Consider the following 17497-nt stretch of genomic DNA (forward strand, 5'->3'; position numbering starts at 1 on the left):
AAGGATCATTGATGGAGGTGGGGAGGGAAGGATCATTGATGGAGGTGGGGAGGGAAGGATCATTGATGGAGGTGGGGAGGGAAGGCTCATTGATGGAGGTGGGGAGGGAAGGCTCATTGATGGAGGTGGGGAGGGAAGGCTCATTGATGGAGGTGGGGACATTGGGGAGAGAAGGCTCATTGATGGAGGTTGGGAGGGAAGGCTCATTGAAGGAAGTGGGGGGAAGGCTCATTGATGGAGGTGGGGAGGGAAGGATCATTGATGAAGGTGGGGGGGAAAGATCATTGATGGAGGTGGGGAGGGAAGGCTCATTGATGGTGGTGGGGAGGGAAGGTTCATTGATGGAGGTGGGGAGGGAAGGCTCATTGATGGAGGTGGGGAGGGAAGGGTCATTGATGGAGGTGGGGACATTGGGGAGAGAAGGCTCATTGATGGAGGTTGGGAGGGAAGGCTCGTTGAAGGAAGTGGGGGGAAGGCTCATTGATGGAGGTGGGGGGTGTAGGATCACTGATGGGGGTTGGGAGGGAAGACTCATTGATGGAGGTGGGGACATTGGGGAGGGAAGGCTCATTGAAGGAAGTGGGGGAAGGCTCATTGATGGAGGTGGTGGGTGTAGGGTCACTGATGGAGGTTGTGAGGGAAGACTCATTGAGGGAGGTTGTGAGGGAAGCCTCATTGATGGAGGTTGTGAGGGAAGGCTCATTGATGGAGGTTGGGAGGGAAGGCTCATTGATGGAGGTGGGGGAGAGAAGGCTCACTGATGTAGGTGGGGGAGGGAAGGCTCATTGATGGAGGTGGAGAGAGAAGGCTCATTGATGGAGGCAGGGAAGGAAGGCTCATTGATGGAGGTTGGGTGGGGAGGGTCATTAATGGAGGTGGGGAGGGAAGGCTCATTGATGGAGGTGGAGAGAGAAGGCTCATTGATGGAGGCAGGGAAGGAAGGCTCATTGATGGAGGTGGGGAGGGGAGGGTCATTAATGGAGGTGGGGAGGGGAGGGTCATTGATGGAGGTGAGAAGGGAAGGCTCATTAACTGGGGGTGGGAAGGATCATTGATGGAGTTGGGGAGGGAAGTCTCGTTGATGGAGGTGGGGAGCGAAGGCTCATTGATGGAGGTGGGGTGGGAAGGCTCGTTGATGGAGGTGGGGAGCAAAGGCTCATTGATGGGGGTGGGGAGCGAAAGCTCATTGATGGAGGTGGGGAGGGAAGGCTCATTGATGGGGGTGGGGAGGGAAGGCTCGTTGATGGAGGTGGGGAGCGAAAGCTCATTGATGGAGGTGGGGAGGGAAGGCTCGGTGATAGAGGTGGGGAAGGAAGGCTCGGTGATGGAGGTGGGGAGGGAAGGCTCATTGATGGAGGTGGGGAGGGAAGGCTGGTCTGTGCAGCCCTATCCAATAAAAGAGATACTGATTGCTCAGATTGCTGAAAAAGTGAATGTTGGCTCTAAAAGAAAGGTGTCAGAACACACAGAGCATTGCAGTTTGCTGTGTATGGGGCTGTGTAGCCGCAAACCAGTCAGGATGCCCATGCTGACCCTTGTCCATGGCCAAAAGTGCCTACAATGGGCACGTGAGCAATTTAACTGGAGCCCGGAGCAAGAGAAGATGGTGGCCTGGTCTGATGGATCACGTTTTTTTCTTTTACATCATGTGCATGGCCTGGTGCATGTGCATCCCTTACCTGGGGAAGAGATGACACCAGGATTCACCATGTAACGAAGACAAGCCGGTGGAGGCAGTGTGATGCTTTAGACAATGTTCTTCTGAAAAACCTTGGGTCATGCCATTCATGTGGATGTTACTGGGCACATACTACCTACCTAAACATTGCTGGCGACCAAGTCCACCCCTTCATGGAAACAGTATTCCCTGATGGCACTGGCCTCTTTTAGAAGGATGATGTGCTCTGCCACACTGCAAAAATGGTTTGAGGAACACAACAAGGAGTTGGAGGTGTTGACTTGGCTTCCAAAATGCACCGGATCTCAATCCAATCGAGCATCTGTGGGAGGTGCTGGAAAAACAAGTCCTATCCATGGAAGCCCCACCTCACAATTTACAGGATCTAAAGTGATACTAAACGGTGTGGATAATGGCACTGTAACTATTTTAATTTTAAAAAAAACATCTGAGTATCTTTTTCCTAATCAATATACAGCTGTCACATGACCCAGCTCTCTCCAAGCCTGTCTGCAGGGAAACATAAGCAGGAGGAACTTCTAGTCCTCTGCTACTGGTCACATGTTCAAAATAAAAAAAACAGCCTTTAGAATACAGGGTAGAAATAAATAAACAATATCAATAAACTGTTTTAAAGTGTCATACAAATATATATTTGAAATCAAATCTTTATTATTATGTGGAAATAACACGGTGTGGGCGGATATCTGCCAGTCTTAGGCTACGTCACGCGCCTCTAGCTTGTGTCTTAGAATAAGAGGGAGGTGAAGCCTCCATCAGTCTACATGTAATATCCCGCCCCCATTGTGTGTACCTGGTTAGTGGGCATGGAGAAGGAGGGAGGGAGTGGGCTGTCCTTTACCACTGTGTATACGCCCACATGTATGACTCTATAGTCACATGGGCTGTTCAGATGTGATAGGGAGGAAATGGTCAGCATAGAAACTCAATGAAAACTGAGCATGTGCAGAGCTGCCAACACTGCTCTGCAAAATCCTCAAATGCATTGGGGACATGGACAGAAGGGGGAGATAGAGAGCAGCAGGATCAACCAGGTTTTTTATAGAATACAGAAATGGAATCTCATAGTGACTGATTGAGTATGAACAGCATGGAATACACCATTTATTCATCGTTTTTTATAATGTGGGTTTAGTGACACTTTAACCACTTCTGGATCGGAAGGTTTCCCCCCCTTAATGACCAGGCAATTTTTTGCTATTCGGCACTGCGTTACTTTAACGGACAATTGCGCGGTCGTGCAACGCTGTACCCAAATAAAATTGATGTCCTTTTTTCCCCCCACAAATTGAGCTTTCTTTTGATGGTATTTGATCAATTTTGAGCAATTTTTTTTTTTTTTTTTTTTTGCGCTATAAACAAAAAAAGAGCGACAATTCTGAAAAAAAAAAAATATTTCTCACATTCTGCTCTATAAAAATCAAAATTTTTCATCATTTTAGGCCAATTTGTATTCTGCTACATATTTTTGGTAAAAAAAAAATCCCAATAAGCGTATTTTGATTGGTTTGCGTAAACGTTATCGCGTCTACAAACTAGGGGAAAGATTTATGTCATTTTTATTTATTTAATTTTTTTACTAGTAATGGTGGCGATCTGCGATTTTTAGCAGGACTGCGACATTGCGGCGGACAGATCAGACACCTAACTGACATTTTTGACACTTTTGGGGGGGGGACCAGTGACATTACTACAGTAATCAGTGCTAAAAATATGCACTGTTACTGTAATAATGACACTGGCAGGGAAGGGGATAACCCAGGGGCAATCAAAGGGTTAAATGTGAGCCTAGGACAGTGATGGTGAACCTGATGTTTTGGAACTACATGATGCTCTACTACACTGCTGAGTGCATGACCATCATGGGAAATGTAGTTCCAAAACATCTGGGGTGCCAAGGTTCGCTATCACTGGCCTAGGGAGTGTTTTCTAACTGTGGGAGGGAGGGGCTTGTGAAATCAATACAGAGACCTGTGTTCCTAAATAGGAGGAACACAGGAGCCCTGCATTGATTCCAGAGAGAATAACGGTCTGCTGTGTTTACAACAGCAGACAGCCATTCTCTGTTCACGGGGAGCGATCGCGGGTGCCTGGGGGCAATCCCTCTGGTGAGTGGGCGCGAACCCCCAGGGTCGCTCCCGCGGACCGCCGTACAGGTACCGCGATTCGTGGGAACCTGTCGATCTGATGCCATAACTGCGGCAGCTGGTAGGCAAGTGGTTAAAGGATCTGCTTACAAGGGTCTTCAAACTATGGCCCTCCAGCTGTTCAGGAACTACAATTCCCATCATGCCTAGTCATGTCTGTGAATGTCAGAGTTTTACAATGCCTCATGGGATGTGTAGTTCTGCAACAGCTGGAGGGCCGTAGTTTGAGGATCCTGCTTGGTGCCAGATACCATAGCATACCTTCAGAGGTCTAGAGGGGTCCATGCCTTGATGGGTCAGGAAAAGGGGGACCCACTCAATATTGGGTGGCTGGTAGTAATTCCCAGCTCTACTGATCCCCTCACTCACTAATACCCCCACCTCTGCTAATCCCCCAGTCAGTAGTAACCCCAGCTCTGCTTATCCCCCATTCAGTAGTAATTCCCAGTTCTACTGATCCCCCCCCCCACTCATTAGTAAACCCCAGCTCTGATAATCCCCCAATCAGTAGAAACCCCAGCTCTGCTGATCCCCCACTCAGTAGTAACCCCAGCTCTACTGATCCCCCACTCAGTAGTAATTCCCAGCTCTACTGATCCCCTCACTCACCAGTAACCCCCAACTCTGCTAATCCCCCAGTCAGTAGTAACCCCCAGCTCTACTGATCCCCTCACTCACCAGTAACCCCCAACTCTGCTAATCCCCCACTCAGTAGTAACTCCCAGTTCTACTGATCCCCACTCACTAGTAAACCCCAGCTCTGATAATCCCCCAGTCAGTAGAAACCCTAGCTCTGCTGATCCCCCACTCAGTAGTAACCCCAGCTCTACTGATCTCCCACTCAGTAGTAATTCCCAGCTCTACTGATCCCCTCACTCACTAGTAACCCCCAACTCTGCTAATCCCCCAGTCAGTAGTAACCCCAGCTCTGCTGATCCCCCACTCAGTAGTAAATCCCAGTTCTACTGATCCCCCACTCACTAGTAACCCCCAGCTCTGATAATCCCACAGTCAGTAGAAACCCCAGCTCTGCTGATCCCCCACTCAGTAGTAACCCCAGCTCTGCTGATCCCCCACTCAGTAGTAAACCAAAAAAGGGGACCCACTCAATATTGGGTGGCTGATCATGGCATTTTCAGGATATTATTTATAGAATTATTAGGAAGCGAAAAGAAAATCTTATTCCATATTCCATATAAATACAAAATATAATGTAAACCGCACAACCATAGACACGCTCTGCCTCCAATACTTTGACCTTTGAGAAATAACTTCCTCCTGATAGGGTCCTGGGCTCCTCTTCTATCTAATAACCTCATCACCTGGGTCACTGACATACTTCTCCTCCATAGAACAGGCTCTCCTTTATGCTGCATCTGATAAACCTCAAAGAGCGCCGTAGATTTATTAAATGCCGGAGAAGTAGCGCAGTTAAAGGTTACTGTTGGGAAAGGTAAACGGCTCCTGACAGATTCTCGGGACACCTGACGGGAACAGCTGCAGAGCCGCATAATGTACTTAGGACAGAGCCGCCATCTCTGGGCTTGCCGTGATCCCGGCACAATAAACACATTCTCCTCCGAGTCTTTGTGATTTTTATCTGGAGCCCATAATGAAACCACCGAGAAAAAACAACATTTCATCCCTGTCAGGGCGCCGCGGACCAAGCGGATATTTGATGTGCCGAACATCAAGCCGCTATTATGAGGAGATAAAGTGTAACTTTAATTCTGACTCTTTTATTTTCCTATCCTAATAAGGGGGGTTGTGGGGGGGGGGGGTACGATGAGGGGCAGCACATCCGTATAATGACAAGTCGGAATGATATTGGAAAGATGGACCTTAAGGTCCCCAAGAATCACACCTAAAAAAATTACATTGTATGCAGGTTTATTGAATAACAAAAAAGAAAGAAAGTAAAAAAAAAAAAAAAACAAATATATTCTGTATATTGAATACTTCTAAAAACATTGGCGCATCTTCTATCAAATATTGTCATCTAGTTATGGTTGTGGGGTGTCCCCATCCCTACAAACCATACAAATTCTGTATAAAGGGCTCATTTACACTTACTTCAACTTTACCACACATTACAGCGTCTACTGCTTACACTTTTTATTGTGTTTTTGATGCTTTGGTGATGCTTTTATTTGAAGCTTTAATAAACCTTGGTACATGCCCTGTGTGTGTTGATTTTCTATTGGTTATAAAGAAGCCCAGTAGAACCCGGCTTAGTAGTACCCCCACTCAGAAGATCCCCCAGCTCATTAGTACCCTTGTCCAGCAGATCCCCTACTTATTAGTACCCTTGTTCAGCAGATCCCCCACTCAGTAGTAAACCCAGCTCTGCTGATCCCCCATTCAGTAGTAAATCCCAGCTCTACTGATCCCCTCACTCACTAATACCCCCACCTCTGCTAATCCCCCAGTCAGTAGTAACCCCAGCTCTACTGATCCCCCACTCAGTAGTAATTCCCAGCTCTACTGATCCCCTCACTCACTAATACCCCCACCTCTGCTAATCCCCCAGTCAGTAGTAGCCCCAGCTCTGCTGATCCCCCACTCAGTAGTAATTCTCAGTTCTACTGATCCCCCCACTCACTAGTAAACCCCAGCTCTGATAATCCCCCAGTCAGTAGAAACCCCAGCTCTGCTGATCCTCCACTCAGTAGTAACCCCAGCTCTGCTGATCCCCTCACTCACTAATACCCCCACCTCTGCTAATCCCCCAATCAGTAGTAACCCCATATCTGCTGATCCCCCACTCAGTAGTAATTCCCAGTTCTACTGATCCCCCCACTCACTAGTAACCCCCCGCTCTGATAATTCCCCAGTCAGTAGAAACCCCAGCTCTGCTGATCCCCCACTCAGTAGTAATTCCCAGCTCTACTGATCCCCTCACTCACTAGTAACCCCCACCTCTGCTAATCTCCCAGTCAGTAGTATCCCCAGCTCTACTGATCTCCCACTCAGTAGTAATTCCCAGTTCTACTGACCCCCCACTCACTAGTAAACCCCAGCTCTGATAATTGCCCAGTCAGTAGAAACCCCAGCTCTGCTGATCTCCCACTCAGTAGTAACCCCAGCTCTGCTGATCCCCAACTCAGTAGTAATCCACAGTTCTACTGATCCCCCACTCAGTAGTATATCCCAGCTCTACTGATCCCCCCATTCACTAGTAACCCCCAGCTCTGATAATCCCTCCGTCAATAGTAGCCCCCCACTCTGCTTATCCCCCACTCAGTAGAAATCTCCAGCTTTGCTGATTCCCCACTCAGTAGTAGTTCCCAGCTCTACCGATTCACCCACTCACTAGTAACCCCCAGCTCTGGTAATCCCCCACTTAGTAGTTACCCCTTGCTCTGCTGATTCTCTTATTTTCTGATCCTCCTATCTCTCTGGTCCCTGCTCACTTCCCACTATATTGCTCCCATGCTTTGCACCACATGTAACATCTGCTAGTTTCTCTTGCTCTGGTCCACCAGGTCTGCTGATCCCCCACTCACTAGTAACCCCTTAGCTCTGTTAATCCCCCACTCAGTAGGAATCCCTGACTCTGCTCATCCCCTGCTCAGTCGTGACCCTCAGCTCTGCTGATTCTTTGGTATTCTTTGGTATTCCGATCCTCCTCTCTCTCTGGTCCCGGCTCACTTCCCACTCTATTGCTCCTAAGCTTCCGCATGTAACATCCGCCAGTTTCTCCTGCTCTGGTCCCCCAGCTCTGCTTTATCTGGTTTTCTGGTCCTCATCTCTCTTTGGTCCCTGCTCACCACATGTGACAATTGCAAGTTTCTCCTGCTCCGGTCCTCCGGATCTGCTAATCCCCCACTCAGTAGTAACCCCCAGCTCTGCTGATCCCCTGGTGTGCTGATCCTCTTTTCTCTCCGGTTTCCGCTCACCTCCTGCTATATTGCTCCTGAGCTGCGCACCACATGCAACATCTGCTAGTTTCTCCTGCTCCGGTCCCCCAGATCAGCTGATTCTCTGCCGCTCAGTCCTCTCTCTTTGGTCCCTGCTTAGCTTCCACTATAGAATTTCAATGTTGCACACCATGTGTGCTGTCTACTAGTTGCTCTGCTCCAGTCTGGACCCTGCTCACCTTCCTGCCGCTGCACATCAGACGTGACATCTGCACGAGGAACTCCCAGAATATATACACACGAACCAGAAGTGACTACTGATGACGTTTGCATGTGAGTTTCTTAACCACTTGCCGACCGCTCACTGAGCTGGTACTGCGGCAAAGTGGCTCATTATCTTCTGGCGACGTAGACCTACGCCACCAGACTCTCCCCTCTCTCAGCGCTGCGCTCACGTGCCGCCGGAAGCTCGCTCCCACTGTATTCAGACACAGCGGGAATCGGGCGCGGGGAGGAGAGGCGGTGATCACCGTCGCTCTTCCCCGATCGTCGGGGAAAGACTGAGATCGCCGCCATTACTAGTAAAAAAAAATAAACAATAAAAATGACAAATCTTTCCCGTAGTTAGTAAACGCAATAACTTTTGCGCAAACCAATCAAAATACACTTATTGTGATTTTTTACCAAAAATATGTAGCAGAAAACAAATTGGCCTAAAATGTTAAAAAAATTTGATTTCTAAATTTTTTTTTTGGGAATGTTATATATCAGAATGTAAAAAATATTGTTTTTTTTTTTTTTTTAAAATTATCACTCTTTTTTTGAAAAATTAAAAGTCGCACAGGTGATCAAATACCACCAAAAGAAAGCTCCGTTTGTGGGGAAAAAAAGACATAAATTTAATTTGGGTACAGCACTGCACGACCGCGCAATTGTCCCTAAAATTAACTCAGTGCCGAATCGCAAAATATAGCCTGGTCAGGAATGGGGTAAAATCTTCCGGTCTTAAAGTGGTTAAAAATACGCTCATTGAAAAAATTTTTGTCAAAGACATGTAGCTAAATACATTGTGGCCTAAATATATGACAAAAATTGAATATATTGGATATTTTTTAACTGTCAAAGTAGAAAATGTCAATTTTTTTGCAAAATGTTCACTATTTTTTTATTAATATCGCAAAAAAATGAAAAGCGCAGAGGTGATCAAATACCACCAAAAGAAAGCTCTGTTTGTGGGGAAAAAAAGGACGTAAATTTTGTTTGGGTACGTCGTCGCATGACCGCGCAATTGTCAGTTAAACTCACGCAGTGCCAAGGTGCAAAAAGTGGCCTGGACGTAAAGCAGGAAAATCCTCCGGTGGTAAAGTGGTTAATGCATCCTGGAAAATCTCATATCTGCAAAACAAAGCCAAGTTAATGCTGAATGGAAACCTCTCAAAAGCTAAAGGTGCTGTTAGTGAGTGTTGTCATAGACTTCTGTGGAGGCTTTGGAGATGCTTTGAAGCACCAGGAAAGTGACATGGGGAATCATTTTTGAAGCAAAGAAAACACAAGGTGAGAACAGGACTGAAAGGTAACTATTTTATACAGTGATGGGCTTTGATTGGCTTTGGGCCCTTTCACACGGGCGCTCCGTATGTCCGCAAATCATCCTATTTTTTTGCGGTTGATTTACGGACATAATGTAAGTCAATGGGATTGTGGATGTCAGAGGATGACCATCCGCTGACATCCGATTTTCTTCCTTTCAGTTCTGTTCCGTTTTTTGGAACGGAACAGAACCCTATTTTTTCCTCCGTTAAAAAAACGGAAAGGAAGCAAAATCGGATGTCAGCAGTGTCACCCGCTGACATCCGCAATGCCCATAGACTTACATTATGTCCGTATATCATCCGCAAACGGATGGGATGATATTCGGACATACGGAGCGGATGACACAAATGTTATCCGCTCCGTGAAAAAAAGAAAAAAAAAGGCCCGGAGCGGAGCCAAAAAACTGAACGGCCGTGTGAAAGAGCCCTTTCAGAGTAAAAGCGTGTCCAATTTGACATTTTGAAGCAAGTGTAAATGAGCCCTAAGGGCAACCACAATGAAGTATAAAAAAAAAAACTTTATTACGGTACATAATCATATGCATAATACAAAACTTTAAAGTCAAAGTATACTAAAGGCATATAGACTGTAGTGCAGTTGCACTCATTATTCCCACAGATTAGTAAATGTGGTAAAGCTCTGCTGATTTCCATCATCCAATCATGTGCATGCAAACATTTTTCTTTTTTTTTTTGCACCTGATTGGGTATTCTCTACAAAGAGAAGCTTCTCTACATTTACATTTACTAAGGAAAATGAGTACAACTGCACTTGGAAAGCACAAAGTCTATTGGCCTTTAGCAAACCAACCCCAGTGAGCGATCGTTACTGCTAAGGATGATCTTAGTGTATTTTTTTTTATAAAATATTGTTTTTGGGATTTGGAAGGGGGAGGGGCTGTCAGATAGTCTGTATGGAGCCCCATGATTTCTAACAGCAGCCCTGTATAGGGGATCACGTGACCAGACCAGAGTGCTCTGACATAAGGCAAGTATACACATCTCTCTTCCATGGGGAAGTTAGTATGGGGGGGGGGGGGTGCAGGTTGAAGATGAGCTAGTAGTTACTGTATATCCTAGAATTCTATATTAAGCAGAAATCAGCAAAGTGCATCTCCTGGTAGAACTTAAATCTTAGCTTGCAACAAGAGTGAGTTTCTCGATTCTCTGTAGGATTTTTAGGAGGATAGACACACAGACAATCGTTGTAAATTCAGTGAAGTTTCTGTAAAATGAGAATTGTCAAAAAAACATTTATATTTGCTGGAGGCATCCTCTCCCGTCCCGTGCCAGGTAATAGCCGCCATGACAGTGGCAGTGGTAGGATCCAACGTCGTTATGGCAGATGTGATCACATGGCCCGCCTCCTTCCAGGCATTCATTTATATCTGAGAAAAAAAAAGAGGGGAAATCAACGTGTATGGTGAGAAAAAGGGCCTCCTACTGGTTGTATCAATTGGAGTCACCCCCTACATCTAGGAGTGCCCATCAGAGTCTCCTTTTACATCCAAGAGTGCCTATCAGTGCCCATTCTTGCATCCACTAATGCCTATCAGAGTCTCCCCTTCAGGGCCAGGAAAAGGGGTCAGCAGGAGGGGTGGCTGCCCTGGCCCCAATGATTTATTGCACGGATGGGGGAGCCCTGACCCTAATGTAAGGGCAGGGGGCACAATTTGGCGTCTTTGCCTTGGGCACTGGGTGACCTTGTCCCGGTACTGCCCCCTTACATCCAGGAGTGCCCACCAGAGCCCCTCCTTGCAGTCAGGCAGGGCCATCTTTATTATTGATTGGACCCTGGGCAAATTTTTTTTGGGCCCTCCCAAATCCACTTATCAATTATTTGCAGGTAATGGGGGCTCAAGGGGCACCTGCTTTGGGCTCCACAGCAATGACTGGGCCCAGGGCAGCTGGCCCTTTTGCCCTGTGTTAAAGAGGTTGCCTCTTCAGTCCTATCTAGTTCTCCATTCAGTCCTATCTGTTCCTCGTATTCTTATTAAGTCTTGTCTAGCTCCTCGTACTCTTCATTAAGTCTTGTCTCATTCCTCGTATTCTTCATTCAGTCCTATCTAGTGCCATATACACTTCAGTCGGTCCTATCTAGTTCTTTCTACTCCTCATTCAGTCCTATCTAGTTCCTCATACTCTTATATCAGTCCTGACTAGTTCCTTGTACTCTTCATTGCTTCATATCTAGTTCATCATACACTTCATTCAGTCCTATCTAGTTCTCAGAATCTTCATTGTTTACTATCTAGTTCCACATACTCTTAATTCAGTCCTATCTAGTTCCACATACTCTTCATTCAGTTTATCTATTTCTTTGTACTCTTCATTCAGTCCTATCTAGTACCATGTACTCTTTATTTAGTCCTGTCTAGTTCCTTGTTCTCTTTATTCAGTCCTGTCTAGTTCCTCGTACTCTTCAGTCAGTCCTGTCTAGTTCTTTGTACTCTTCATTCAGTCCTATCTAGTTCCTTGTACTCTTTATTTAGTCCTGTCTAGTTCCTTGTTCTCTTTATTCAGTCCTGTCTAGTTCTTTGTACTCTTCATTCAGTCCTATCTAGTTCTTTGTACTCTTCATTTAGTCCATATTTATTTCCTCGTACTCATCATTCAGTCCTGTCTAGCTCCTCATTCTCTTAATTCAGTCCTTTCTAGTTTTTCGTACTCTTCATTCAGTCCTATCTAGTTCCACATACTCTTCATTCAGTCCTATTTAGTTCCACGTACTCTTCATCCAGTCCTTTCTAGTTCCCCATACTCTTCATTCAGTCATATTTAGTTCCCCATACTCTTCATTCAGTCCTATCTTGTTCTTTGTACTCCTTATTTAGTCCTGTCTAGTTCCTTGTTTTCTTTATTCAGTCCTGTCTAGTTCCTCGTATTCTTCATTCAGTCCTATCTAGTTCTTTGTACTCCTCATTCAGTCCTATCTAGTTTATTGTACTCTTTATTTAGTCCTGTCTAGTTCCTTGTTCTTTTTATTCAGTCCTGTCTAGTTTCTCGTACTCTTCATTCAGTCCTGTCTAGTTCTTTGTACTCTTCATTCAGTCCTATCTAGTTCCACCTACTCTCCATTCAATCCTATCTAGTTCTTTTTACTCTTCATTCAGTCCTATTTATTTCCTCATACTCATCATTCAGTCCTGTCTAGTTCCTCATTCTCTTAATTCAGTTCTATCTAGTTTTTTGTACTCCTCATTCAGTCCTATCTAGTTCCACGTACTCTTCATTCCAGGGGCAGACTGGCAGCTTTTGGCCCAGGGGGCAAGTACCAACCAGAGGCCCATGGTGCAGCGACTCGCCCCCCTCCCACTCTCCCTCTTCCCGGCATCCTTCTGACCCCCATTCCAGGCTGAAGGCCTGCTCCAGGTACTCTCTACTCACCGGCTGAATCAGGGTTTCCGACCTGGCCAGCAGGGGGCGGTTGGGGGGAGCTGGGACAGCTTGGCTGGGGCTGGCCGGGGGAGGAGATTCTCCAGTTAGGCATGGAACCGGCCTCTGCTCAGACACAGTTTACACCATCCATGCTGGGGAGGGAGGCCTGCGCTTTGTCCTTGTCTTCAACCCGCACTCAGTAGGTCAGTGGCGGGAACTTTTTTTTTTTCTTCACCACAAATCCTTTAGGCATGTCTGTGGCAGAAGCGATGCAGCTTTTTTACAGGACATCAGAGTGGCCCAGGGGGCAATTGCCCCCCTGCCCCATGGTCCAGTCCTTCCCTGCTTCATTCAGTCCTATCTAGTTCCATGCACTCTTTATTCAGTCCTATCTAGTTCCCCATACTCTTCATTCAGACCTATCTAGTTCCCCAACCTTTTCATTCAGTCCTGTCTTGTTCCTCATAACCTTGTGGAACATTTTCTGGCAAGAGAAGCTGCAAAGGTCATAAAACTTTCCTGATGACTCTTCGGCCGCCACTTTATGGGTGCGTTGGTGTCATTATTTAGCAGAACCACTTGCTAATGTTTTGTGCAATCAACAAGATAAAAATATATATTTAGAGATCGATTAATCTTTATCATTCTCTTAATGTCTCTGGAATTGCTCATTCTAAACATGTGCAGCTATGATGAGTGCGCAAATGGATTCCTATTTACTGCAATTGATGAGGAGTCTGACACTGCAAGGTTGAATATGAAATTCTGGATTCATATATTATCTGACCCACTGACTTCCCACTAATTAGATCTTCTGATTCATTGCTGAAAGCATTACGTTGCTCGTGCATGTCCTTACTTTAACACCCGGATGTCATAAGGGGTAGTCAGCTGCGTGCAGAGCATCGATGGTGATGGTGGAATGATAAAAAAAAGTCATTATAATTTGACATTAAACTTAGTTTTTATGTTATTCTGTTCCTCGATGATCATAAAGAGGAAAAGCCCCACAGAGAAGCGCCCGCCCCTGGATTTACCCCAATGCGTGTGCAGGCTACATAGAAATAAAGTCAATGCTAAGGACATAAGGGTTACCCTGGGGTTGTTTTATGTCATACTAGTTTTACAGCCCCATTCATCCTTATGCGACTTGTCTTGTGACTTTTGGACCCCAAAGTCGCATGACAAGTCGCACCCCATGTTTCCCTATGATAAGCGTTCATATCCATGAGACTTCAAGTTGCAGCGACGTTAAAGTAGTTCCTGCACTTTTTTGGTCCAACTTTCATGCGACTTAAGGTCCATAGACCTCAAGGTAAACCCTCAAAAGTCACATGAAAGTTGCACCTGCATGAAATAGATAGGATTTAGGTGCGACTTATGTGCAACTTGTGAAAAGGAATGCCAGCAATTAAAAAAAAAAAAAAAGGGAAAAATGGCGTGCCCCCCCCCCCCCCCCCCAGATGCATATCAGGCCTTTTGGGTCTGGTATGTATATTAAGGGGGACACCATGTCAAAATGAAAAGAAAAAAATAACTTTTTTTTTTTTTTGGTGGACGGGGGTGGGAACTGGGGGCCCCCTTGTTAAAAGGGGCTTCCAGATTCAGACTAGCCCCCCGCCTGCTGACCCCAACAACAACCAGCCAGGGTTGTGGGTAAGAGGCTCTTGTTCCCATCAGCATGGAGACAAGGTTCCTTAGGGGGGCTTTAGGGTGCTTTGCTGTCGAGGGCATGTGGCCTGGTATGGTTCAGGAGAGGGGGGGGGGTCGCTCACTGCCCCCCTTTCCTTGCTTGCTGGGCTGCATGTTTGGATAAGGGTCTAGTATAGATTTTGATATAGGGTTCCCCTAAAATCCATACCAGTATGAATGGGGGGGGGGGCTACACGTTTTTTTTTTTATTGCCTTCCAGCCTTCTTACATTCAGCTGTCAGTGGGAAAGCCCCCTGACAGCTAATGAGTCATCCGTTGTTAAGGATGTGGTGGCTGCCTTCCTGGCCTGCTCCTTAGCAACCAGCTATTCTTCACACGGAATCTGAATTGGCTGATCAGTTTTGGAAAACTTAGAATTCCTTAGAAAATAAAGAAACCAAAAGAAACTTACGACTTTGTAGAGCACAAACAAAATGATCACATTGGTCAAAGCCAAAGTGTTGTGCTGTTTAGAGCTCCAGGGGCTGAATCTCTCCTCCTCCCCTTGGCTTCTGGAACTGCTGGCGAGTTCTAGAATTTAGACGACGGAGGAACAGAGATTAGGCCTGATCACTTATTGAGTCTCCTCCAATCCCTGGGTGGATAGAGCCCAGAAGGTAGAGAGATGGACCATAAATATTCTGGAGCCTGGCAGGGTCCAGTTGCCTGGAGGGGACCCCTGTGCTGGGGGCTTTGCCCATGGGCAGAAGACAGAGCAGCAGAAAGAAAGAGAGAGAGAGAGATCAGAAGCAGCTGAAGAATGACATCCCTTTCCAGCCTCAGCTAGGCTTAGGTGAAGCCATCCTGGAAGCCAAGATGGGGGCCTGTTCAGCAGGAGGTCTGTGCAGCAGTCCCTTGAGCTTCAGGGTTCACCAAAGGGCCTGTAAGTAACTTTAACCACTACAGCACAAAGCCTGATAGAGGAGAAGAAGCCAGGTGTAGACATGTGCAATTCTTTTCGATCCGAATGTAAATTCGGATTCATTTTTGGTTGGATGTATCCGAATCTCCAAATGAAATAGTAACAAATTTAGTTGAAATTCATTTAATTTCATTTAGTTTATTCTTTTTCTAACTAATTCTAAATTGTCTAAATGATTAGAATTCAGATCGGTTGAAAAATGATCGATTGATTCGAATTTTGAGTGAAGAATAGTTGGCTGTTAAGCAGCTGGCTGGGAAGCTGGTTGCCCCGTCCTTAACAACCGATGACTCATCAGCTGTTAAATGAAGCCACGCCAAAATTAAAAAACAAAAACGGCATTGGGTCCGCCCCACAATCCAAACCAGGCTCTTCTCCAAGCATGCAGCCGGGCAGGCCAGGAAAGGGGGGGGGGGGCAGCTGAGGGCCCCCCTCCTGAACCATACCAGGCCACATAACCTTAACATTGGGGGGAGTGCTTTGGGGCAGGGGGGCCCCCAACCCAAAGCACCTTGTCCCCATGTTGATGGGGACAAGGGCCTCTTCCCCACAACCCTGGGGGATGGTTTTGGGGGTCTGCTGGCAAGGGGCTTATCAGAATCTAACAAGAGAGCCCCCAGGTCCCAGCCCCCCCATGTGAATGAGTTTTCACCAAAAAAGTGTAAAAAGTGAATAAAGACACAACAAAAGTCTTTATTAAATAAAAATAAAAATGACCTCTGGCGTAGATCCACTGTCAATCACGATGCCCGTCGCCACCGTTGGACCCAAAAAAAAAAAAAAACCTCCAGACTCATTGAAGGCTCCCACCATCTGCCTGCTTATGGCGTCAAATGGCAACCCCGCCCCCTTGTGGTGTGATCTACCCAACATGGCTCGGTCAGTGACGCCACAAAGGGGCAGGGTCACACGTTCATGTTATTGGGTGACTCTGCCCCTTAGCTATTATTGAAACGTAGTGGAAACTTAGACTTGGTGTGGTTGCTTGTAGTATGATCATTGTAGACTGTGAGCTGAGACCCCCGAGCACTTCCAGCTACACTGCCTCCCCCCATGTCCAGCTTCATTCTCCTATGGTAGTTTTCATTCAAAGCCTATGCATCCTTACTGATGAGCGAACACTGGGTGGGAACCTATGATAAGCTCCTCACATCCTGTAGATGCCCGCTGGCTACACAGGAACAGTGCTCCCCTCCCTGGAAGTGATGTCACTAGCTTTCAGTAACCACACCCACTTGCTGCTCTTGGATTTAGAAGGAAGTGGAATTGAAGTCATGTGACAGCACTGAATACTGCAAAATAAAGGTAGAAAAACTGGGATTTTTTCATTTTGACACATAATGCTGAACTCCACTCACATTAATGACTGCAGCAGACAATTTAGGGTATTATGCTGTACCTGCGCTTTAATTGTAGTTCTGTCAATAAGAATTAACAATAGCCTGATCATTTTGATATATCTGATCTTTTGCTTTTAGGGTACAGCCTTGTCATCTAGCGTTTATAGACACATGCATTCCTCTAAGAAATAGATGTAGGAACCACATTGGAAAGGGCTACGTCCATGTGAGAATGACTACCAATATTTTCAAGATAATACGCCAACAGAAGAAGCTGAGATTATGACTTTGGCAAGGGACAGCACTAGAAGCCACATTACAAGAGTGAGGTAGACTGCCAAGACCAAGAACCTGTTTTCCTGCAATCACTTGAATTGCCTGGAGTCCTGTTTGCTTAGGAAATTAAAGAAATCTTAGACCAGTTACAAGGATAAGTAGCACATGCATATGTATATGTAGACAGAAATGCATCCCTCTAAGAAATGGATGTAGGAATCAGATTTGAAAGGACTACATCCATGTGGGAATTGCTACCAAACTTTCCAAGATAAAAGGCCAGCAGCAGAAGCTGAGAGGAGGACTTTGGCAAGGGACAGCACTAGAAGCCACACTACAATAAGAGGAAGACTGCCAAGAACCTGTTTTCCTGCAATCTCTTGAAATGCCTGGAGTCCTGTTTGCTAAGGCAATCGCAGACCAGCTATAATAGCAGCTGAGTAACTTTTAGGGCTCCTTTACGATTACTCCAAAACATGGCTTTGGACATACTGTTTTAAAACTCTCTGAACATCAGTCAAAGCTTCTGTCACTAAATAAAATGGTTAGCTTACAATTCCATTTACAACTTGCTTTTTCTTTGCTTTGCTT

The 17497-nt window shown here is 46.1% G+C and overlaps 1 protein-coding gene across 3 annotated transcripts in view; it reads right to left on the reverse strand.

The window, feature by feature from the left end:
- Positions 1-10374: 10374 nt before the first annotated feature.
- CRTAC1 (cartilage acidic protein 1) overlaps positions 10375-17497 on the reverse strand; it is a 1069217-nt gene continuing 1062094 nt past the window's right edge. For all 3 annotated transcript variants that reach the window (XM_082267474.1, XM_082267475.1, XM_082267473.1), the window contains one exon: positions 10375-10686. In XM_082267474.1, the coding sequence (XP_082123600.1) occupies positions 10553-10686 (134 nt within the window). In that variant the 3' untranslated portion in view covers positions 10375-10552. The remainder of the gene's footprint in view (positions 10687-17497) is intronic.

Source organism: Pelophylax lessonae, assembly GCF_965119305.1.
Source record: "Pelophylax lessonae genome assembly, chromosome: 9".
Classification (NCBI taxonomy): Eukaryota; Metazoa; Chordata; class Amphibia; order Anura; family Ranidae; genus Pelophylax; species Pelophylax lessonae.